This window comes from Rhyacophila brunnea, unplaced genomic scaffold, assembly GCF_057557595.1.
Source record: "Rhyacophila brunnea isolate RB1 unplaced genomic scaffold, BYU_Rbru_1.0 scaffold_2, whole genome shotgun sequence".
Taxonomy (NCBI): domain Eukaryota; kingdom Metazoa; phylum Arthropoda; class Insecta; order Trichoptera; family Rhyacophilidae; genus Rhyacophila; species Rhyacophila brunnea.
Genome location: NW_028232859.1, coordinates 33,780,247 through 33,801,824, shown reverse-complemented (window position 1 = coordinate 33,801,824; position 21,578 = coordinate 33,780,247). Strand labels below are relative to the sequence as shown.

Here is a 21,578-nt window from a genome sequence, read left to right as displayed (position 1 = left end):
CACTTCATTTTCATTATGACTTAACAATGAGTCTTTTATTTATTTGTGAATTTTGTCGAAATGGATCGATCGAAATGGATGGAGTCGATCATGGGTTACTCCTCTTAAAATGTAAATTGATAGTATTTCCTGTTTATAATAACTATGGTAAGTGTACACAATCAATAAAACATTTTTCCATCGATTCAGGATTAATCGCATTTGGCATACCCAACAATGAATCTTCGTAAAATTTATTATAACAAACGAAATTTAATTCGCGTTCATTATCTGGACTCTAGTTGTGATTGAACTTTTTTATTCGAACAAAAATTATTGACATATTTTTTTGTTGATAGTGATTAATTTAATTGATTGTTTTAACTATTTTTACCGTTAACGCATTCACTGTTGACCAGATAATTACTAATTACCACATTTAAATATCATGTGATTTATATTTAATGGCCAACTAATGCAAACGCGCCAGTCGCGGTGGCAGCACTAAATGAGATAATACTTGGCGGAATGTCATGTCTAGGGAATCCAATCTCGAGCCAAAATTTTTTATCCCAGGATTTCGAGATTACAATTTGATCAAAAAATGCCAATCCCGGGACCAGTTCCAGGATTCCGGGATTGGCATTTTTTCCATTGTTAATATCAAATTTTTAAATTTACAAATTACATTAATAAAATCGGTCAAAAATAAATCCAGTATAATTTATACTATTAAAGACATTTATTGTTAATATTGTGTACGTTCAATCTTGGAAATACATAAGTTTAATGGAGTAAATAATATTGTAATATAAATAATATTGTGAATTTAATATGATATTGCTGTTTCTGATAGTAAAGACTTAAAGAATGGGTTAGCGAGATGTATGAGATCATGGTGGAATTACTTTGTTAATAGTGCGAAGCATTGTTTTTTACCAATCTTTCTCATTTATATTAATTTATGTGAAAAAATAAAATGAATCAGCAACTTACACATGGGTATAAATATCAAACTTCATTAAAACTCAGTTTATTTCTAATTTAGTTATTTGTTATTAAAAGTATTTTTTCTGTTATATTTTCGTTTTTATTTTATTTTACATAAAAATTGATAAAAAATCAATCCCGAAAGTTTCGGGATTATGTTTATCAATCCCGGGATTCATATGTATCGAAAATAGCTTGGGATCCCAAGATTGGAATCCCTAGTCATGTCCAATTGGTAATGTCCGTTCGGACGAAACCAGTATGGATGAATTTTAATAATTGTGGAATATGCACTTTCCACAATTATTAATTAAAAACGTTGACAATATAATCTTCAGTTTAAAAAAGAAGTAAATGATAATACAGTATGTAGTGTTTTTTAATAACACCAACTTACCAATATACAATTTGAATAAAATAAATCTTAATACTAAACATTAAAACTGGCGAATAACCAAAGCTTAGATCATATTTTAATAAGCAATATTAATACAATGAAAATGTCATCTTCCATCAAAAACAAATTAGGATAACAAGTGGTGAACATGGTTCGATGGAAAATTGACCATCATAAACAATTTATTGACATCAGACAAAAAAAGTTATATTTAATTCTATAATTTCTTTAAGATCCAACATTTCACTTTATGTTTGATGCATTATTTACGAACGGTTTAACTAATTGATTTTAAACCAAAATTATTCCAAATAGTTTAATCCGCAGTATTATTGCGGTAAAATAAATTGACCAATAGACAATGTTTATGTATAGTTTTAAGTAAGTAATATATTTTTTAATATGCCTATGAACCTGTCTAAGCATGCAATTTTCTGCAATGGTCAATTACCGGCATTTTATATATGTACAAAAAATATAATTAATGCATTATAAAATTTTTAAATAGGTTGGTAGATTTATATAAAACAAGTGTACCAATAACCAAGGAATTATAAATTGCCATTATCGTTTCTAAGAATACCACATGAATTTCTACAAGCTGGAGATTAGATTATAAATTAATATATATCTAGAAATAATGTTTGTTTGCTACCCATTGCTAAATAAATTTGTTAACGTTTTCCTTTGAATAAAAAATACTAGAAAAACACAACGTCATTTTTTCGAATCCCGCACCCATAACTTAAGAGACGGGCACTTTTTCACAACTACACCGTAAATGTATGGTGAATATTTTTAATTTTCTTTTCCAAGAATATAATATAATATTAAATTTATGTAGAATGTTCCGAGGAATATTACATTTTACAAAATTGGCTTACATATTATGAACCTATTTTCAATATTTCATAACATGCTTTTATACTTTGATAAAATATCTTATCAGTTTCTAGGAAAACTCCGTAATTACGATTGGATGCTCCAAGCAACGATTTCGTTCAAGCAGAAGTGTTAAACTTTAAATGACATTTTTTTTAAATACAAAATATTTCTTTCAATGATGGAGATGCATCATCTGTAGCAGTGGCGAAGACTCCATATTAGGCGATTATTTAAAGTCAACATTTTTATGAAAAATATTTTTAATTGCATATTGACATATTAATAATATACCTAATCACTTGCTTATTTTATATTCTATAAAAATAATTTAATTTTCCAAAGATATATGTATATGTAAGAATATATTATACAAATTACAAAACAATTTCCAATAGTTAAAAAAAATATACCACAGCGCGCGGTCTGTGTAATGTAATGTAAATATTGGATTAAATAATGTCAAGAAATTCTGATATTTTTTCGTATGAACTTTACGTCACGTAATCTCAGTCAGTCTATCAAATTATATGAAATATGGTAGGCTCATATCACAGAGCCTAAAACCTTCATGCATAATATTGTTGTCACGACTACCACTTTGTCCAAAATAATTAATAATTAGATAAGTAAAAAAAATATATGGCATTATATGGCGTTTAATCGCATATTAATAAATATATATTTTTTTTAAATAAAAATAAATTTTGTCCAATAATTTTTGATGTGAACTTATCGCTCAATTTTATGTCGTCAGTGAGTTTTTGAAGTTTCATTGAATTAGTGTGTATCTAGTCATTAGTAGCAATATTCTATTCTTATTTTTTATCCTAAGCATACCTGACAAGTGTGCTCTTTTTCTCAAATCTCCACAGCCTCTTTTCAAAAGCCGCCCTTTGCTTTTGATCTGTAGTTAGTTATTAATAATAGTTTACCAATTACTCGTATTTTGATAATCGCTCGGCAAAATCTTTATTTTTGTTCGCTTGTAAAAATTAGATCTTGTATTGTTGAATAGTACATTAGTACCTATGCGTTTATATTATTAAGTTGTAAAGGCTTATTTTATACCCATTTGGGGTACAATAAAGCACTAGCAATATATATAGGTACATGTAAAAATAACATTTTTTCCTTGTACGAAAAGAAGAACAGTTATTTTTTTAATGGTATAGTTTTAAGTAAAAAACAACTTTATACATATACCAATAAACGTATACTTTTCAAAAAATATAATATATAAATATAAGTAATAACTGTTTATGATATTGTTTCATTATTTTTCAATATAATTTTCAATCGCCTCTTTAATTAACATAAATAAAAACGTAAATATAACTCAATGTATTTTTAATATACAAATGTATCGTAAAAAAAACTTTAAATTGTATTATTTTATGAGGCGGTTTAACACAAAAGGTTTAAAACACCTGATTTAAAGAACTTCTGACTTCTTAAACTATTTTAAGTGGATTTTGCGTAGGACCGCTAGGAATTTTGAATGAAAGAGCGTGATACAGGAAATTTCTATGAACGTAAGCCGATACTAACTTATACCACTGCATATTTTCCATTTTCAAAATGCAATATACTGTTTATACAAAAAACAAAAATATTTAAATATACCTCCATACTACCCAATTAATAAATAAAATATATTTATTTTTTATCGAAATTCCACTACTTTATTTTTATTCCTTTCAAAAATTATATTCTACGATAATGTAATACATAATAATTAATATGAATAAAGTGTTTATTATCACAAAAGTTTACTTTAAATTAACTTGTAAATATAATAATAATAATAATAATAGAACAGCATAATTTATTTTTTCTGAAATAGGTATTGAAGATTTTTAAGAAAATTACATTACAATTCTTTTTTTTAAACCAGTAGTAATATGTAATGTCAACATAAACTTTGCAAATTGAAGTAAGGTTTATAGGTACTTATACTGCTATATAATAATATATGCTTTAATTTTTATTAAATTACTATAATTACATAATATAATATAATTATAAGAATATATTTTATAAGTTAAATTGATTTATTTGTCAATGATGAGTGGAATTTCAATTATGCTAATATTCTAGATAACTCAAATTTACAAATAAAATTTTATTATACATACGTAGACTAAATTATTATTCCATACTGAATCCTGTAAAACGCAAACTTGAAGGGAGTAAATAATATATTTTCAATTGCAATAGACATCGATATACGTCATCTCTTTGCACGGCTTCGTAAAGTTTTCTACACGAGTTTAGTAATTCATATTATATTTATAAATTTCAAAGATTCTTCGTATTGAATAAAAAAAACCCCATTATTTTATTAAATATTTTTTTTATCAAACCAGCTTACTATTTCTCCATAATAGTGTATTCTACATAGGTATAATGCAATTCTTTGGAATAAAATTCATTATTACAACTTCTTACAACAACAACTTAAGCATGGACCTGCGCAGAAGCACACGTCCTTTAGTGCGCATAGTGCAGGGATGGATAATTAGTACATCCCTGACCTAAGGCATTTTAACGTCGGTACGTGTTCATGAAAAGTCTGTTTTTATACGATTTAATCGTATATTTATAGTTTTACAATGACAACTTTACTAAAAATACGAATTAAAAGACAGCATTTGTAAATTATAAAAAATATGATTAGTTCATCGATATATTTAATATGTATACCGTTCACTTTTACTTATTTAGTCATAATTTGTGTTCTCCTAATTATTTAATTAATAAATACCTGCAGCAATATAATCATTTTTCAACGATTTATTTCCTTTCAAACTTAATAATTACCCAGTATTGATTAAACTATCATAATAATAATTAATAGGTAAAATTATTTGAATTTATTTTTATATTGTTAATTATCCAATAATAATTGGACTACCAAGAATAGGAGTTTTATACATTGAAAACCTATTATCGCCGAATTTTTTCTCAAAAAATGACAACACATAATCTTAATCGCCGAGATCTTGTTGTGGACAGTGGCTGAATAACAACAATAACTATTCATATTGAAAGTAGCTTTGACTATTTGCTACGTGTAATACGGACTGTTCCCTTCTAAGATGCTCCCGTCCTGGTCGAAAATAGCCGAACCCAACTAAACATCAAAACGTTACGTTTATCTTGTCGGACTATATCTTATATTATAATACATAATCCGAGTGGTTTATCTACTTTAATGTGAATCTTTATTGTAATTACTGGCGACTGAGCAATCAACTCTTTGCCATACTTTGATCACGCATGCATATAACTATGACGTATTCTTCAAACAGTTAGTACACCTTTTTCAGTTTTAAATAATAATGATCAGCCATCATAAGGCCATTACCATTGTAGATACGGTACATTGATACAATTGAAAACTTATATTATATTATTATTATATTTTTAACCGATTTTTCAGTTTCACATAAAATCAGAAAGTAAATAACTCAAATGAGAAGCCAGTATGTAGTTTGCAGTATGTAAATGTAAATAAAGTGTGTGGTATCTGATGTAAAATAACGGCAGTTATTATAATATGCATTCCTATTATTGCTAACGATTAAGGGGGGACGTGCGCCGCGAAGGTCAAAATGGAGGTTTTATGCTATTTTCAAAGCATGATCCTGGACATTCTTTAAGCGTTGTAGATAATCTATTTATATAATTTTGAATCCTTATTATCCTTTATATTTATTTTAAACATTTTTGATGACTGCATAAAGTATTTTTATTACATAAAATTGTATTCTTTTAAACCTCTCAATCTAATGTTTTAGAATATAGTTTTATTTAATTTTACCCAAATTTTACAAGAATTAGGCATTTTATTATTCAAAAATGGGCAAGATTTACACATTTAAAAATAATTCTAAAGGTACTGATTATAAGCTATATCTTTCACCATACAAATGTGATAAACATTTTACGAATAATGTTTGCTTTATAATAATTATTGACCTAAGAATAAGGTTGTATTTTTTTCAAATACGCCATTTCTATTGGCATTTCCCAGTGGTTAAACTACAACATACGGCCGTAGCCATAAATTGACAAACGATAAGCGAAGTAGGGAGTAAGATCATGGTAACGCGCATGTTTTAACATGTACCGTTTTAAAAAAAAAATGTCGGATAGGTACATGTTCAAACACGCGCGTTAACATGATCTTACCCCCTACTTCATTTGTTTTAAATACTGGTTATAGTCACAAGCAGTATTACATTACTAATATAATCTTTCATGTTTAATTTGGACAAGAACATATTTTTCTCTCAAAACTCTCGATACCCATTGAGGAAAAACCCTGTAAAAACTGTAATTCTATATTAAGACCTCTGCTTTATCTTACATAGTAATTTGAGATCTTCCAAAACCAATTTTATGTAATTTTTGACCTTTTTTGGAATTACTCCAGAGGATGGCTTTCCATTGCGTGGATTATTTTTTCAGGCATTTGGATTTATCCTAAATTACCCATTTTATACCCACTGCATAATATACCCACTGCATATTACAGAGTACAAAAAATCTAATATCACTTTAAACATTAGTTTTGGTCTACAATATTAGAGAGCAGCTGATTGTATATCATTTCGAGATATAGGTTGGCTGGATATTTTATTTTTCTCTATTCATATAATATTAAGTGTATTATGTTTCTAAAAAATATATTTATACATTCTACTAGTTATAAATATAGTAATATAAATATGTATATATGATTTAGTCAAATTTATAATTACCTACGTTATTTAAATCATAATATTTTGAAATACACTATAGGTACCAAACTATAAAAAATATAAAAATATTTTCATCAAATAGGACTTACATAAACCTACAACTAACATTCCGGGTGATGTGTTTTACCATTTAATCTAATAATTCACTTACTAATTACACCAAAATTGAGTAATATGATGGAACTAATTAGTTACCCGCTGATGAATTGTGACTATATAACATAATATTATATACTATATAAAGCCGCAGTATCACAATATATATATATATATATTATATTCAATTATATAACGATTTATATAACGTAAAATCGATAGATAATATCTTGGAATGTGTTTCTGGAAGCATTTAAATAAAAATAAATAAATAAGCTGAACATATTATAATGATAATGTGAGACTAGTAAACAACTGTGATATATGTCAGATAATATAAGTACGTATAAATAAAATAGTTTTATCGTATCTACTATAAAACCACTTTTAGGAGTTAGAAGGTTTGCACGATCGTAACGGCACAGCTCGGGCCATTAGCACTGTGGCTTGTAGCAAGTGTATGTGACACGATGTCAATGCAACCGATCGTAAGTGGCTTGCAAACTGTAAGCTGAAGATCTCCTTCAAATCAATTGGAACTACTAGTATATCGATATGTTATATTATGTTGTACTCAATATCGTGAACTGAATAAAATATTACGGCAAAGCATTTAATATGTAGGTACAAAATTTCATATCGTCGGTGTTTTGTAAAAAGGGCGAATTAACCAAAATGCTACTTTACAGGAGGAGGATTTTTAACTTTTGACATGTATTTGTTTTTTACCTGTAGATGATTATAAATATCTAACAAGTTTATAATTAAGCTTAGAAAGAATACTGTCATTATAATAAGTATTATTATATGATATTTTCAAAGGCCTAATATGTCACATTTGCTTTTTATTTCGTAATTTTAATTAATTTAATTTTAGTCGATTATCGTTTTTAACCTGTGGAGATAAAAATTCGCCATTTTTACACAACAAAGCTAGTGGGGTACATATTGTATTTTCATTAAAATCTCAATTTTGCCAAAATGGTTGATTCGCCCTTTTTACAAAACACCGACGATATTATGTGCCGAAAAAAATATTTATTATTTTTATTTAAAGCGTTTTAAATGGTTTTCAAATGTAACTAAGAGTCTTTTCCTAGACTGAAACCGTATGCTGCTTAGAACCTTGCGCCATACTAAATACTAAACTAAAATATATTTTCACCAAGTTTGTAAGTGTATGGTATAAATAAACGGATACGATCAAATGCTTATAATATTTATTTTTTTACACCATGTCCGATCCTGATAGGATCATAATATTATGGGCCTCCACAGAGTGGAGGTTTGTATAGGCAGATTTTGTTTTTTACGAGAAATGGATGTCAGCCACTCGCTCAACCTATTAGGTCCGTACCCTGACACACACAAATTGAAAAACAATATGTGTACTTGTCAGATCCAGGATTCGAATCTGGGACCCACGGCTTTATAGTCCAACGCTTAAGCCGCGCGGCCACCGTGGGTGTCAATATACTTATGCTTATAATATATTTCCATGAACAGAAATCATAAGTTTATGGCACACGGTTCTAAGCCGCATAAAGTCGTTTCAGTCTATGGATGGACTCTAAATGTGAATTTGAATACTAAACAATACATATAAATCAGTAAGACTTTGAAATATATTAATATTATGTACGTGTACATTAAAAATCTTACTAACTTAAAAAATGCACTTTAGGATTTTTGTAATGAATTGAGTCAAAGTGAAAATTGGGAATTAATGTATGAATTATCCTAATATAGTTTTGGGTTATCACTGCATGCTCTTCTTCCTTCTTTCTTCGATATTTTAGACTGATTACATAGATCATTCTTTAAAAAAAAAATGAAAATGGCCTCATCTCCTGAAAATAAACTCTGCTACTAGCCTAAAACGTCGAGAAAAGAAGGATGAAGGAAGAGTATGCGGTGATTTCCCAAAACTTTATTACCAAAGCAAACAACCGTAAGAGTATCAGACACTACAGCTGAAAGTTCCGTACTTGTTATTTTCGGCACAATTGGATAATTTCTTTCATAATAGCTTTCAGTTACAAACTTATGTTTTTAAACCTGTTTGGTTAAAAACTACCCCAGTCTAGGTAGTCCGACCCTCTCTTTCCCTTCCAGTCATTGGGATATGGCCTGCACGACGGCCTCGCCCTACTTACACATACAAGACAATAAAGAAATCACTATACAACAATTAATATAGCTCGTGATGGTTTCTTAATAGTTATGAGCCATTTTTGTTGCATATTATTATGTCTCCGAAGACCATTCTTAATAAATTTCCTTTCATAGGTTTTCAGCAACCTCTCATATTTTTTCGATAAATCTCAGGACTCCGAACCCGTCACATGGAATTTATGTATGTCACATTTCACCATATCACAGTTCATCGTGAGCTATCTTACCTAAAATAAATGGCAGTGTAGTATTAAGATCAAAAAAATATTGCAGACTGTATTGTTCCAATTTTATCAGATTCAATAATAATAATACTAATTTAACTAAATAACGATGTCACTATTATCAAATATTTGATAGGCATGACTTAATAATTATGAGCACTTACCAGAATTTTATATAAATTATACGATGTGATTGTATTTTTAATTTACTTATCTAACACTCTGTGTTTCCCTAGTATTCCGGTGGTATTGTATATTTTGTAAGTATTTCATTTAAAAATTAATTTGATATAAATACTATACGGCCATCTATTTATAATACAAAATATCACGGTGATAAATGTGTACGTTTAAATTTCGGAACACGGTAAGATCCATATATGAATATGGACTAACGGGCCTCATGATAATCTTTTTAGACAAATTGACTCCTTTAAAATTCAAGTAGTGTTGAAGTTCTTAAAAAAATAACACTGAAACAATATACACCGGTACTTTTATTTGTATTTGTATTTTAAAGGAAGTAAAGAGAAGAGGAAGCATTGTGAATTTTGTACATGAGTGGTATTTTCCATAGATTGCAGACTCTTGAACAGGAATATTTAAAAGATTTCTCGCCTTTTGGAAAGTGTCGTACTTCGGCATTACGCCGCATGAGTAACGTTGTTACTTATACAATATATGGTTTATTTGATATAATTAATGTTATTATATTTTTCAATAATACTTAAGTACTATTAAAATGTTTTTACCGATAACTCGCATCACCCTGAAATCTACCGTTTGGATGGTGTACACCCCATTATCCCCACTTGACACGCACTCAGGCAAACCTAGTATAAGTTTAATTTTATTCAAAAGATTCAAATATGAAGTTCGCGTTACTTGTGTAGAATATATAAATAACACTTTCTTTGTTTGAATTGGGTATTGACGTAAGTAAAGGTATATATACAGTTTCCGTTTCCAATGACTAGCTGATTGTTTGAATAATAATATGTATTATTGATATGGATAATTTAAATTGTTATAGCACTGGGTTTCGAGCCGGACTTCCTGTACCCACTGGAGAACGTGACGATAGCCCAAGGCCGCGACGCTACCTTCACTTGCGTGGTGAACAACCTCGGTGGATACAGGGTGAGTGGCGAGTCCGCCACAGCCAGGGTGTGTATCCTATTCAATTCTTTACAAGTACCCGCCTGCCTAAAACCCCTTGCACCATTCGGTTTCTCTATCTCACACTCTGTCTCTGTGATTCTCACTTCCGTTCACCACTGAACTCTATCTATCTGTCTGTCTATGCATCCACTCTCTTCTTTTAGAGCACAGAGCACTTAGGAAATATATCACGAAATCAACTGGTATTTACTGTATGTACTTTCTAGTGACAGCATTTTCTTTTAGTTATGTCTTTGGAAGTAAAAAATAATTTACATGTATGTGCAACTTGTTATAATTAATTCATAACTCTATTATATGCGTTGTGGTAAATATTATTAGATACCTACCATTAACAAAATATTACATATTACCATTTATATATAGAGTAATTTGTCATAATTTAAAACTACTAGAAGCAGATCCAAAACCATCAAAGTATTTGGCTATTATTTATGATACCAGCAAAGTATTTAGATTCTTAATATTTTTGAATAAGGTATTTATTTTGTAAAGAATCAAAATAACTACAACAAATGAAAGTTTAATTTAAAAATAGACTTAGTTGTAAATGTTACGAATTCTTGGAGTATTCCTTATAAGTCTAGAAGTTGAAAGCAAGGCTAAAAGTCAATAATAATTTTACTCACTTCAAAAAATATAAAATCAACAAAACGAATTTGGTCAATTTTTGTTAATAGTGTTTCCTTTATTAATTATTCTACCGTTGGTAATGACCGTATTATTAAGAGTTGTTTGTCGTTTTTTCTATAAATACTAAAATAGGTACTTAAGTCTTTGTTGCCTATAATAAATAGGTAAAGGTTAAATAATTATCCATGCTTTTATGATCGCCATCATACAGAAATAATTTATTTTTAATATTTTTCCATAAAAAATATCTTTCACCCCCCATAATATTATTCTATTATATAAAATGGATTCAAATAATTAACCCTTTTAAAATATGCACAATAGCAACATATAATTAATTACCATTCTATCAAAATAATTTGTCATGCTAGATCTAGAAAGTATTGCAGTAATACTCTCAGCACTTTTTCTTTATTTTTTTTCGAAACACGTTTTAAAGTTTTTTTCTTAACTTTAAGACTGTTTCATCACCTAAACTTTCACTATACTGCCTCACTATCCACTGTCTTTCTTGAAAATGCACTTTAGAGAAAGCTTCCTTCTTAGATCACACTGAATTACCATCTGAAAATATTGAATGTATGTTTTTCTTGGGTATTTTGGCAATTTTAATTAAATAATTAAATGGGATATCAATATATTACTTCTTATATTGTAATTTTCTAATAACAGAATATTTAAAAAAAATATATTTAACTTTTTTAAGTTTATTTTCTCGTCTGTATTTTGTTATTCAAATATAATCATTTACAATTTGTTTGTAACACTTGTTTTTAAAAGATATTATTTTACCTTAATAAAATTTAATTTATAAATTGTTGCTTAATTAAAAATGTTCAATTACTACCACGAAAATCATACATTATTGCACTTAAGCTTGTCAGATTATAAACACCATTGCACATTGTATGATAATACCACCAACACCTGCTTGAGTAAAATAAGACAAACACATTAGCACCTGTAATATAAAATTGATTTAGTGGCACAAAATAATTCCTACTACACCAACCATATTCTGTACAAATGATCCAGCCAATGAAACTTTAAATCTACCCATATTTTTTAACAAATCCACTTACAAAACGCTCCAAAAATAACGTATTGTAAACGACTTATAGTAAAAATATGAAAATTTATGGTATATTTTTATTATTGTTTTACTATAATTGCTTTTTTTACGAAAAACACACCTAACTGATGATGAGAGAAACGTTTTGGTCTACCTTTATCCATTAACTTCCCGTTCAAATTATCCAATTTCATCAATGATTATTGTCCGTAATTCTTCCAAATTCCATGTCATAGCTTTCCTTATCCTTTGGAAAGTGAAATCCATATCCTTTGCACGAAAATGCTACAAAACGCACCAAGTTGCACTTGAAGAGTTGGCACCCTAAATCTATCTCTTTCTAGCACCCGCACCTTTATGCACACACTGGTTTGCGATGACACTGGTATGAATATATCTATATAACCTTTCACGTGTTGCTGTCTTATAATATTAATTAATATTAAACATCCAAACAAATAATTCAAAATGGAACTATACTTTGTAAAAGTTAATTTATTGAGTGACAATAATAATATACATCAATTAACTGTGTTTTATATTTTTATCCAATGATCCGTAGATGCATTTTGTTATTTACAATAATAACATATAAAATTTATTCATATTATTTACCCCGAAGTTAATAAATCTTTTTTATTAGTTTGAATTAAGTCACATACGTCAAGAAAATAGCCAGACTTGTTAATTAAATTTGGAAATGTTTAAAAGAATACATAAAAAAATATGTATATTCAAATTACATTATATATTTTTACTAGATACCTATAAATATTTTTTTAATTTATATACTTACAATTATTTGTTTGGATCGTTTTTATGATAATGGTTCATTTGTCAAATATTTTCGGTAATGTTTTTTGAATGAGCCCTAACCATTAATTATATTTGGTAATGCAAATAGTCACAGGTTGTTTTCTTGAGCACATACGTATTATATTAGTTTCACCTAGTTTTAAGTTTTGTTATAACAATTAATAATATAATGATCTCTATATTTGTATTTTCCATGTAAATATATAAGGTGTTTCTATTATAAGGCATTAGTAGGTAACTTTCCACAGTTTAACATTTTGAGTGAAAAGTTTTAGTATATCATAATATGTTTGATTGAATATTCTCACATATTTACAAATGAGAAGATAATAATAATATTGCTGATATCTAATATGAATATATCACTATTACTTTTTATTTAAATTAACATACAATTAAGTATCTTTAAACTAATAATATATTTTATAAGTAGATATAAGTACTTACTTACATTAATATAAAAATTCTATTTTTTTAAATTAATATACTTAAAAATATAAGAAAATCTTTTATATACTTACAATAAATTTGGCAATATAAAATTAATTTAATTTCGGTAATATCCTCGCACAAATCTTTAAATACCTATTATCGTTGTATGGACGAAGTAGAAAATTTCATGTTATGCAGCAAAGGATTTGTTGTAGGTTTTGGTATATGTAATAAATAATTTGAATACCAACTAGAAACTTAAGTTTTATTGCAGACAGATGGATTAAGGTGAGTTTTAGTATGTAAAGATACTGACATTTTATAGTTTCTCAAGATTATTATGTTCAATACCCCTTTTACATTTTGTCTAGCCAGCCAAGACGAATCAAGATTTTTATGTCATATATTATTTACATATCTGTGCTTTATTATTTAAATGTATTGCAAAATGGTCTATCTAAAGCATGTCTGATTTTGAAAACATCTACACATACTTCGACCCCGTACACCTGGATCCCGATTGACGGAGCAGGTAGCTTGGATCAAGGCTGATACGAAGGCCATCCTAGCAATCCACGAACACGTGATAACGAACAACGCCAGGTTGTCTGTTACGCACAACGATTACAACACGTGGACGTTGAACATTCGAGGAGTGAAGAGAGAAGACCGCGGACAGTACATGTGTCAAGTAAATACTGACCCTATGAAAATGCAGGTAAGAAAAAAATGGTACTTATCCCTATTTTTCGAACGACAGCGAAGTGCTACTAATAAAATTTAGTGGCTAAATTACGAAGTATTATTATGTATAATTTAAGACAAGTTACTGAAAAATTACATTTACAATTATTTAAAACATATTGTAATCAATATAATATTGTACCTACTTACTTTATAACATTTATAAGAAAAATATATACCTAAGTCAAAAAAAAATTAATTACCTATTATACGAAAAACTATGCTTTCATGAGAATAATATTTCTACTTATACATAAAAATATGCAATAAAAGCCGAAAAGCATAATCGAATTGTCATTATATACTTAACAGTTTTTTTTGTGTTTCAAGCGTTTCTTTTAATTTTAACGATATTCATTATTTAATTTATCATTTTTAGATTCATATAGTTTAATCAAAACAATAATTGTATTATTAAATGAATTTTAGTTTGAAATGGCATAATATATTATATTTGGTAATTATATCACTAATGGAATTCTACTTTGCCTAAGCATGGAAATAAATAATTGTTTCTAATCACATTGAAATGAAATTATACTTATAAAATGTATTATAATGTGTTTGTTAAAATATTTTTAGTCAGTTAAGTAAACGAAAATAATCTATTTTATTGATCAACATTAAAATTGCATTTAATTTTATATGCCTATAACAATAAATATTATATCCGCCTCTAAATCTGTGGGTTACGGGTTAAATTTTGCGTTCGGCAAAGATATTTTAAAATGCGTATTTCACCTAAACCAAGGACCTAATAGGTTTATAGAGTGTCTAACAAGATATTCTTGATAAAATGTTCTATTAAAGATAGCATTTTCTCTATGGAGACTTATCTTTAATAAAAATATCCATTATCCTTCTTTAAAAAATGATAATTTAGCTTAATATAAAATAGCAACAAATTAAATTTATAAGCATACCTACCTACACGGTGAAAAATAAATACGTAATTTGATTTAATAAATAACAAGCAAATATTAGTTTTTTTTTGTATTACTGATGATGTTTTATTAAAAAAATATATTTTATAATTTATTCATTTATTAATAGTATCTAATCATTTCAATATGACAGAATTGATGTCACAAATATTCATGGTCATTTTCAGTATTATGTTAAGTTAACATAGTTACTTACACGTATCTATGTACACTATTATATAATGGAAATTATGTTTAGTAATTAACAGTTAATTATAAATATATTATTACATATATCATTCAAATTAGTCGTAGCCTTAAACTCTGTGTGTGCTTCACAGACTGCATTTCTCGAAGTAGTTATACCACCTGATATAATATACGAAGAAACGTCTGGAGATATGATGGTTCCTGAAGGTGGATCAGCCAAGTTAGTATGTAAAGCTCGAGGACACCCAAAGCCGAAAGTTGTCTGGAGGAGAGAGGATGGCGGAGAAATTATAGCCAGAGGAGGACCACAAGGAAAGACGAGAGGTATTTATTTAATATTTCTATACAACCTTATTATGTTCATCGACTTTTGAACCTTTTATTTTTAAACATTTTAACTTTTTTGAAGTTATACTTCTTTTGGCGCATTTGGGAAAACAGGTCAGAGTGTATTTTTGGCGTGTGACGAAGTTGCGCGCGCCGATGCAACACGTTTGGCGTGTGACAGAAGTTGCGCGCGCCGATGCAACGCATAATTTATTATTATGATAATATTCATTTCGGTCTCAGGGGTGCATGCGCATAGTGTCATTTAGTTAGTCGTTCAATTCAACCAAGTAAACAGCACGTGTGAACATAACCAATATTGTGTCATAATACTCGTAAATATATGTTTATAAACAAATCTCTGGAGACTAACATTCTACACTGTTAATTTATATTCATAAAACTTTATTTATATTGGAGTGTATATTTTTTTTTAATTGTAAAGATTGTGTATCATGATATGAAGCTATATTTATGTAAGTATTATTTATGAATACAATTATACATCAATAAATAAATAAATTCTGTGAATGTTGAGTTGGTAAATAATTCAAAAAATATATTAAAATTTGATTTTTTATTAATTTATCATGGGCACTTCTGGATCGATTATAACCGCTGTATGGCAAAGATGACTTTTGCTTCAATACAATAATTAAATTACAATTATCATGTGCTATATGAGATACGGATGAATCGCGGACGTTTTCATCAACCTAATCCACTGTAATATTAATAGACTCAGGTAATGGCTTATTTAGTTTTATTACGCCAAAGAATTATAACTTCTAACACGCGTACATAAGTACACACACCGATTTTTGCAATAATATACTTATACCTGTATATCTATATGCACACTTTTGTTTAATGCATGCTTATATTAAAATATTAACTTCAGTTATTTTAAAATCATATACGTTAAAAATTACGTTTAAAACGTTAAAATCATATGGTTATACGACTGATTCAAGTTAAGTGGTCGTAATATAAATATTTATTTTAAAAGACCAAAAAGATAAATAATACGTAATATTTTTTTATCTAAAATATAATTTCCATCATAAGATACTATTAATTTCATTTCAATATAACTTTATGATTCGCTTATCATAATAATAAATCCAAAGAAACGATATCTTTCAAATATGGACAGTATAAGAGAATTTCTAAGCCCAACTCTTGAATTTTTTTAAACGAATTTTTTGCAGTCACACTGAATAATACGCACATTATCGTAATTATGATATATCACTTATTCGCTTTGCCAACCCTTTTTAAAGATATCTGCACTGTAGACCATGAAAATGCAAGCTTCCGTGATAATTATTTTATGGGTATCTAATTTAATTAGCGATTTCAGAATTTTGTCATAGAATTTTGAGTCATCCTGATTTTGGAACACCTAGTTTAACTAGGTAAAAATATGTTTCCGTTATTTTTCTTGATCCAAAATAATACGGATATCACTCGAGGAAATTTCGTAAACAAGGCGGTTATCTACAGTACAATATTGGAGATTCTAGTCGGATTCATTTAGAATCGATTAAGACATTGCCATTGCAGTATGACATATTAAAAAAAATATGTGGTGGTTAATACTACTTAACGACACTAGAGGCGCTAGTTTCGCAATGTTACTTTTCATTTTCAAAATCATTCTCAATAATTAATTGTCGTACTCTATCTCGCTTTAAAATAGGTAACATCGTCATGAGTGACCGTGGTAAAAAAAATGCTTGACGGTTTACATCCCAGGATAATTATTAACTATTTGAACACGATACAGAAAATGTATCACTATTTTGATTGATTTTGGAATTAAGTGACGCATTAGAAGAAATCTAGTCGTGTACTTTGTTATGGGATAACCACAAAAAATGAAAAATTTTACTAAAAATAAAACTAACTAATAGTAATACAAAAAAAAATCTAACGAAAATGTTTTTAACAAAATCTTAAGTGGCTGCCTGAAACAATGGTATAACATCATTGGTCTGAAATATAACACAACATTGGTCATATTACTATCACAGATAATATTTTAGTTTTAAATGACTAATTTATGAAATATTTTTCTTTTAATATATGATAATATTATGTTTTACCTATTTTCATATAAGAAATTCTTAAAATAGAGGGTGTGGCTTTGAAGCTCTTTCCAAGGAGCCTTGAAGTATTTCGGTACCTAAATATTTGAAGAAATGTAATCATCATTACTAAGAAATATAATTACAAATCATTTTTAAACAAAAAAATAACGATTATAACATTTGTATGTTGTGATGTGTTTCACAATGTATAGTTTCTATTGTTTTTGTATAATGTTTATACAAAAAAGTCGGATAGTTTAATCAATGTTATTTTTAGTTTTCATCTTGAGTAAAAGCAGTTACAAAAGATGTGTAAAGATTAATATTAGCTGGCGAAACTAAAATACACATTTAAACAACATGCTAATTATATCGAATGGCCAATTAATTAGTGTACAACAGGTGGTCCGTCCGCATAGAAAAAAAATCGTTGAGAACATATTATGAGAAATATTTGAGAACCACTACTGTTTTCACTATAATACATTACCACATGCTCTACAATATAACTTTTATTTAATTATATGCAGGTTGCATCCGATTTTTAATGAGTTGAAGATAGTTTGTGGTATTTGAAAAGATATCGAGGATATAGGAGAATCAATTTCTTTAAAATTCTTTCGATCGACTGGCAAGACTGTTGCTCGATTATAGGCGGGGAGACAAGAAAGACGATTAATTTCTTAGAAAGGATTCTTCTAACACGTTTCAAGCGACAGGCTGCGAACGACGAATTCCACTTCCCGCGTAATCCTGCAGGATTAAAGCCGGGAATAATTAACTGCGGAGCGTCGCGATCCCCACTCCAGTATCACAAAGACTGCGGTAACTTCATCCCAAACTTTCCGATCGACGGGCTGACACCGAGAGAAAGGATGATTAAACACGCCTCTCGTACGTTTCTCTGAACCGACCCCCTTGTTTCTCTCCTCTCCTTGCTGTAAAGTCAATCAACAAAATTTATTCGCTCTCGGGCCGCACGCCACTGCCACTTCAAATGAATTTATCAATTAATTCAACATTTCCTCCACAAGGCATTGTCTCTTGCTAACGTTTCGGCCGGGAAAGTGCGCCCAAGCAAAAGGATTACTCTTGGCCAGTGGCGTCCAACATTGTTACTATTTGATATTACATCATATGCATGTCCGTACCTACATGACTGAGAAGTGATATTCATCAAATTATGAACAATATGAATTATCTTTGTTAATAAAAATATAGTTTATTTATGATAAACATAAAAGCTTCGCACTTCTCGTCACAAAAAAAATCCAATGACTCAAAATTTCACATTTTTTTTTCAAAATTAATATAATATTTAAAAGTTATTTACTTATACAGTAAAGATATTATAACAAATTAATTGGCAAACAATGAGCCTTTTAGTTAATAATATTTTAGATACAACCACACTGTAAAAATCCATTATTTTTAATAGAATCTGATTTCAATATTTTCATACGAGCAATAAAAACACTGTTTAGAAAGTACGCAAAATGACCTATGACCTAAAATAATTCAAAAACACTCAAAAATATTTTTTTCATTGATAAAATTAAACAAGAAAATATATTCTATATAAAAAATAAAGCAAGGAAAAAATGCCTAGAAAGGGAAACGAGCCAAAATTACGAAACTTATAAAGAAAAGAGAAAAACTGCAACAAAGCTCTGTCGAGAGAAAAAGCGAATGATGCTCAAGAGAATACTCCAAGACATGGAATGTCAAAGAAGAAGCAATGATCCCAAAAAATTTTACAAGACTCTTCGAAATCTAACGAAATCTTATCAACCCAGATTAAACTCCTGTAAGGATAGTGAAGGACAAATGCTGATCGAAAAGGAGGACATTATGGAAAGATGGAAAGGCTATTTCATACCATTTATAATCAGGCTTATAGTAATGGTCATGAGGAAACGGAAGAAGTATTGTACCACACTGCTGAGGAATTTATTGATGAGCCTACTCTGCCTGAAGTAAGAAAAGCATTAAGAACGCTGAAAAACAATAAAGCACCTGGAACCGACAGGATAACAGCCGAGCTGATAAAGAGTGGTGGCCCAACACTGGAAGCAAATATGCACAAGATAATTCTCAATATTTGGAGAAGAAATTCCACCTGAGGAATGGAAGATGGGTATAATCGTGCCTTTTCTGAAAAAGGGAGACAAAACAATGTGCGATAACTACAGAGGGATCACAATTCCAAACACAGCTTATAAAGTTTTCTCATCTGTACTGTATAGCAGGTTAATGATCTACACACTGACGGATACTCAAGCAGTTGTCACTGTGCAAAATGAGCAAACTGAAAGCTTCAAAATCGAATCGAAGGTGTGAGGCAAGGGGATGCGCTATCCACTATGGTATTTAATCTTGTGGTGGAATACATAGCTCGTGAAACCAACATAAGAGGATGGGTAGATAACAGTACAACGCAGATGTGCGCTTATGCTGACGACATAGTAATTACAAGCAGATCCAAACAGAGGATGATCGACCATAATGGCGCTATGAAAATGAAAGCAGAAAACGCTGGGCTGCAAATAAACCAGTCAAAAACTAAATATATGGTCAGCACACGCGATCAGGTACCGCTGCAGAATATAGACATAGGACAGCATGCATATGAAGGGGTGGACAAGTTCACGTATCTCGAATCCAGCCTAAATACCCAAAATAAGACAGCAGAGGAGATAAAAATCCGCCTTATTTCCGGAAATAAATGCTGGCATGCCTGCAAGCGACTGGTGGGGTCGAAAATTCTTGGCCGAAGAAGTAAACTTCTAATTTTTTAAACAATTATAAGGCCAGTGGCCACTTATGACTGTGAGACTTGTTGCTTAACTCAAAACGATGAAAACAAATTAGCTGTCTGAGCGCAAAATACTCCGCAAAATCTTTGGACCCACGTTGGAAAATGGGAACTACAGAATAAAAATGAACCACGAGTTGAAAGAGCTGATTGAACAGCAAACAATCATAAGATACTGTAAGTCTCAACGACTTCGATGGGCGGGATATGTGGAGAGAATGCCTGAAGTTAGAGCGCCGAGGATCATGACAAAGTGGCTACCCCAACGGAAGAGACCCAAAGGCCGTCCAAGAAGGAGATGGGCTGACGCTGTAGAATTGGACTGGCTTCATATAGGAAGACCCGGTAACTGGAGAAGTGTGGCGAGAAACAGGAGTGAGTCGAGAGCGGTTGTGGAGGAGGCCAAATCCCACCCCGGGATGTAGCGCCGTGGAAGAAGAAGAATGAATATAAATATTTTTGATTCGTTTCGATATATTTTTTTTAAATAATTTGTACGTCATACTAAATGAATAATAATTATACGTATGAGTAACGAAATTTTAAGACTAATTTTTTATAGAAATAAATACTAAATATACAGAAGAGTTATAAATAAATTATCTTAATTCTCTGAAATATTCTTATAAAATAAAGCCTAGAAAAAAGTTGGACCGTGTGACATCTGTACGCATGTCCACTGCAAATCCACTCATGCACTGTCCTGGTGAGTGCTCTTATAATAAAAGCTACCAATCATGAAAATTAATACTAATAACTACACGTTAATGTACGATAATGGTGTTTCAAAATATTTATTTTCTTAACATTTTTTTTTTT

The 21,578-nt window shown here is 29.5% G+C and overlaps 1 protein-coding gene across 1 annotated transcript in view; it reads left to right on the top strand.

Annotated features, from left to right (window-relative positions):
• LOC147072222 (lachesin-like) overlaps positions 1 to 21,578 on the top strand; it is a 113,029-nt gene that overhangs the window by 60,192 nt on the left and 31,259 nt on the right. Inside the window, exons 3-5 of the mRNA XM_085946470.1 lie at positions 10,546 to 10,679; positions 14,180 to 14,365; positions 15,656 to 15,848. Of these exons, the coding sequence (XP_085802596.1) occupies positions 10,546 to 10,679; positions 14,180 to 14,365; positions 15,656 to 15,848 (513 nt within the window). The remainder of the gene's footprint in view (positions 1 to 10,545; positions 10,680 to 14,179; positions 14,366 to 15,655; positions 15,849 to 21,578) is intronic.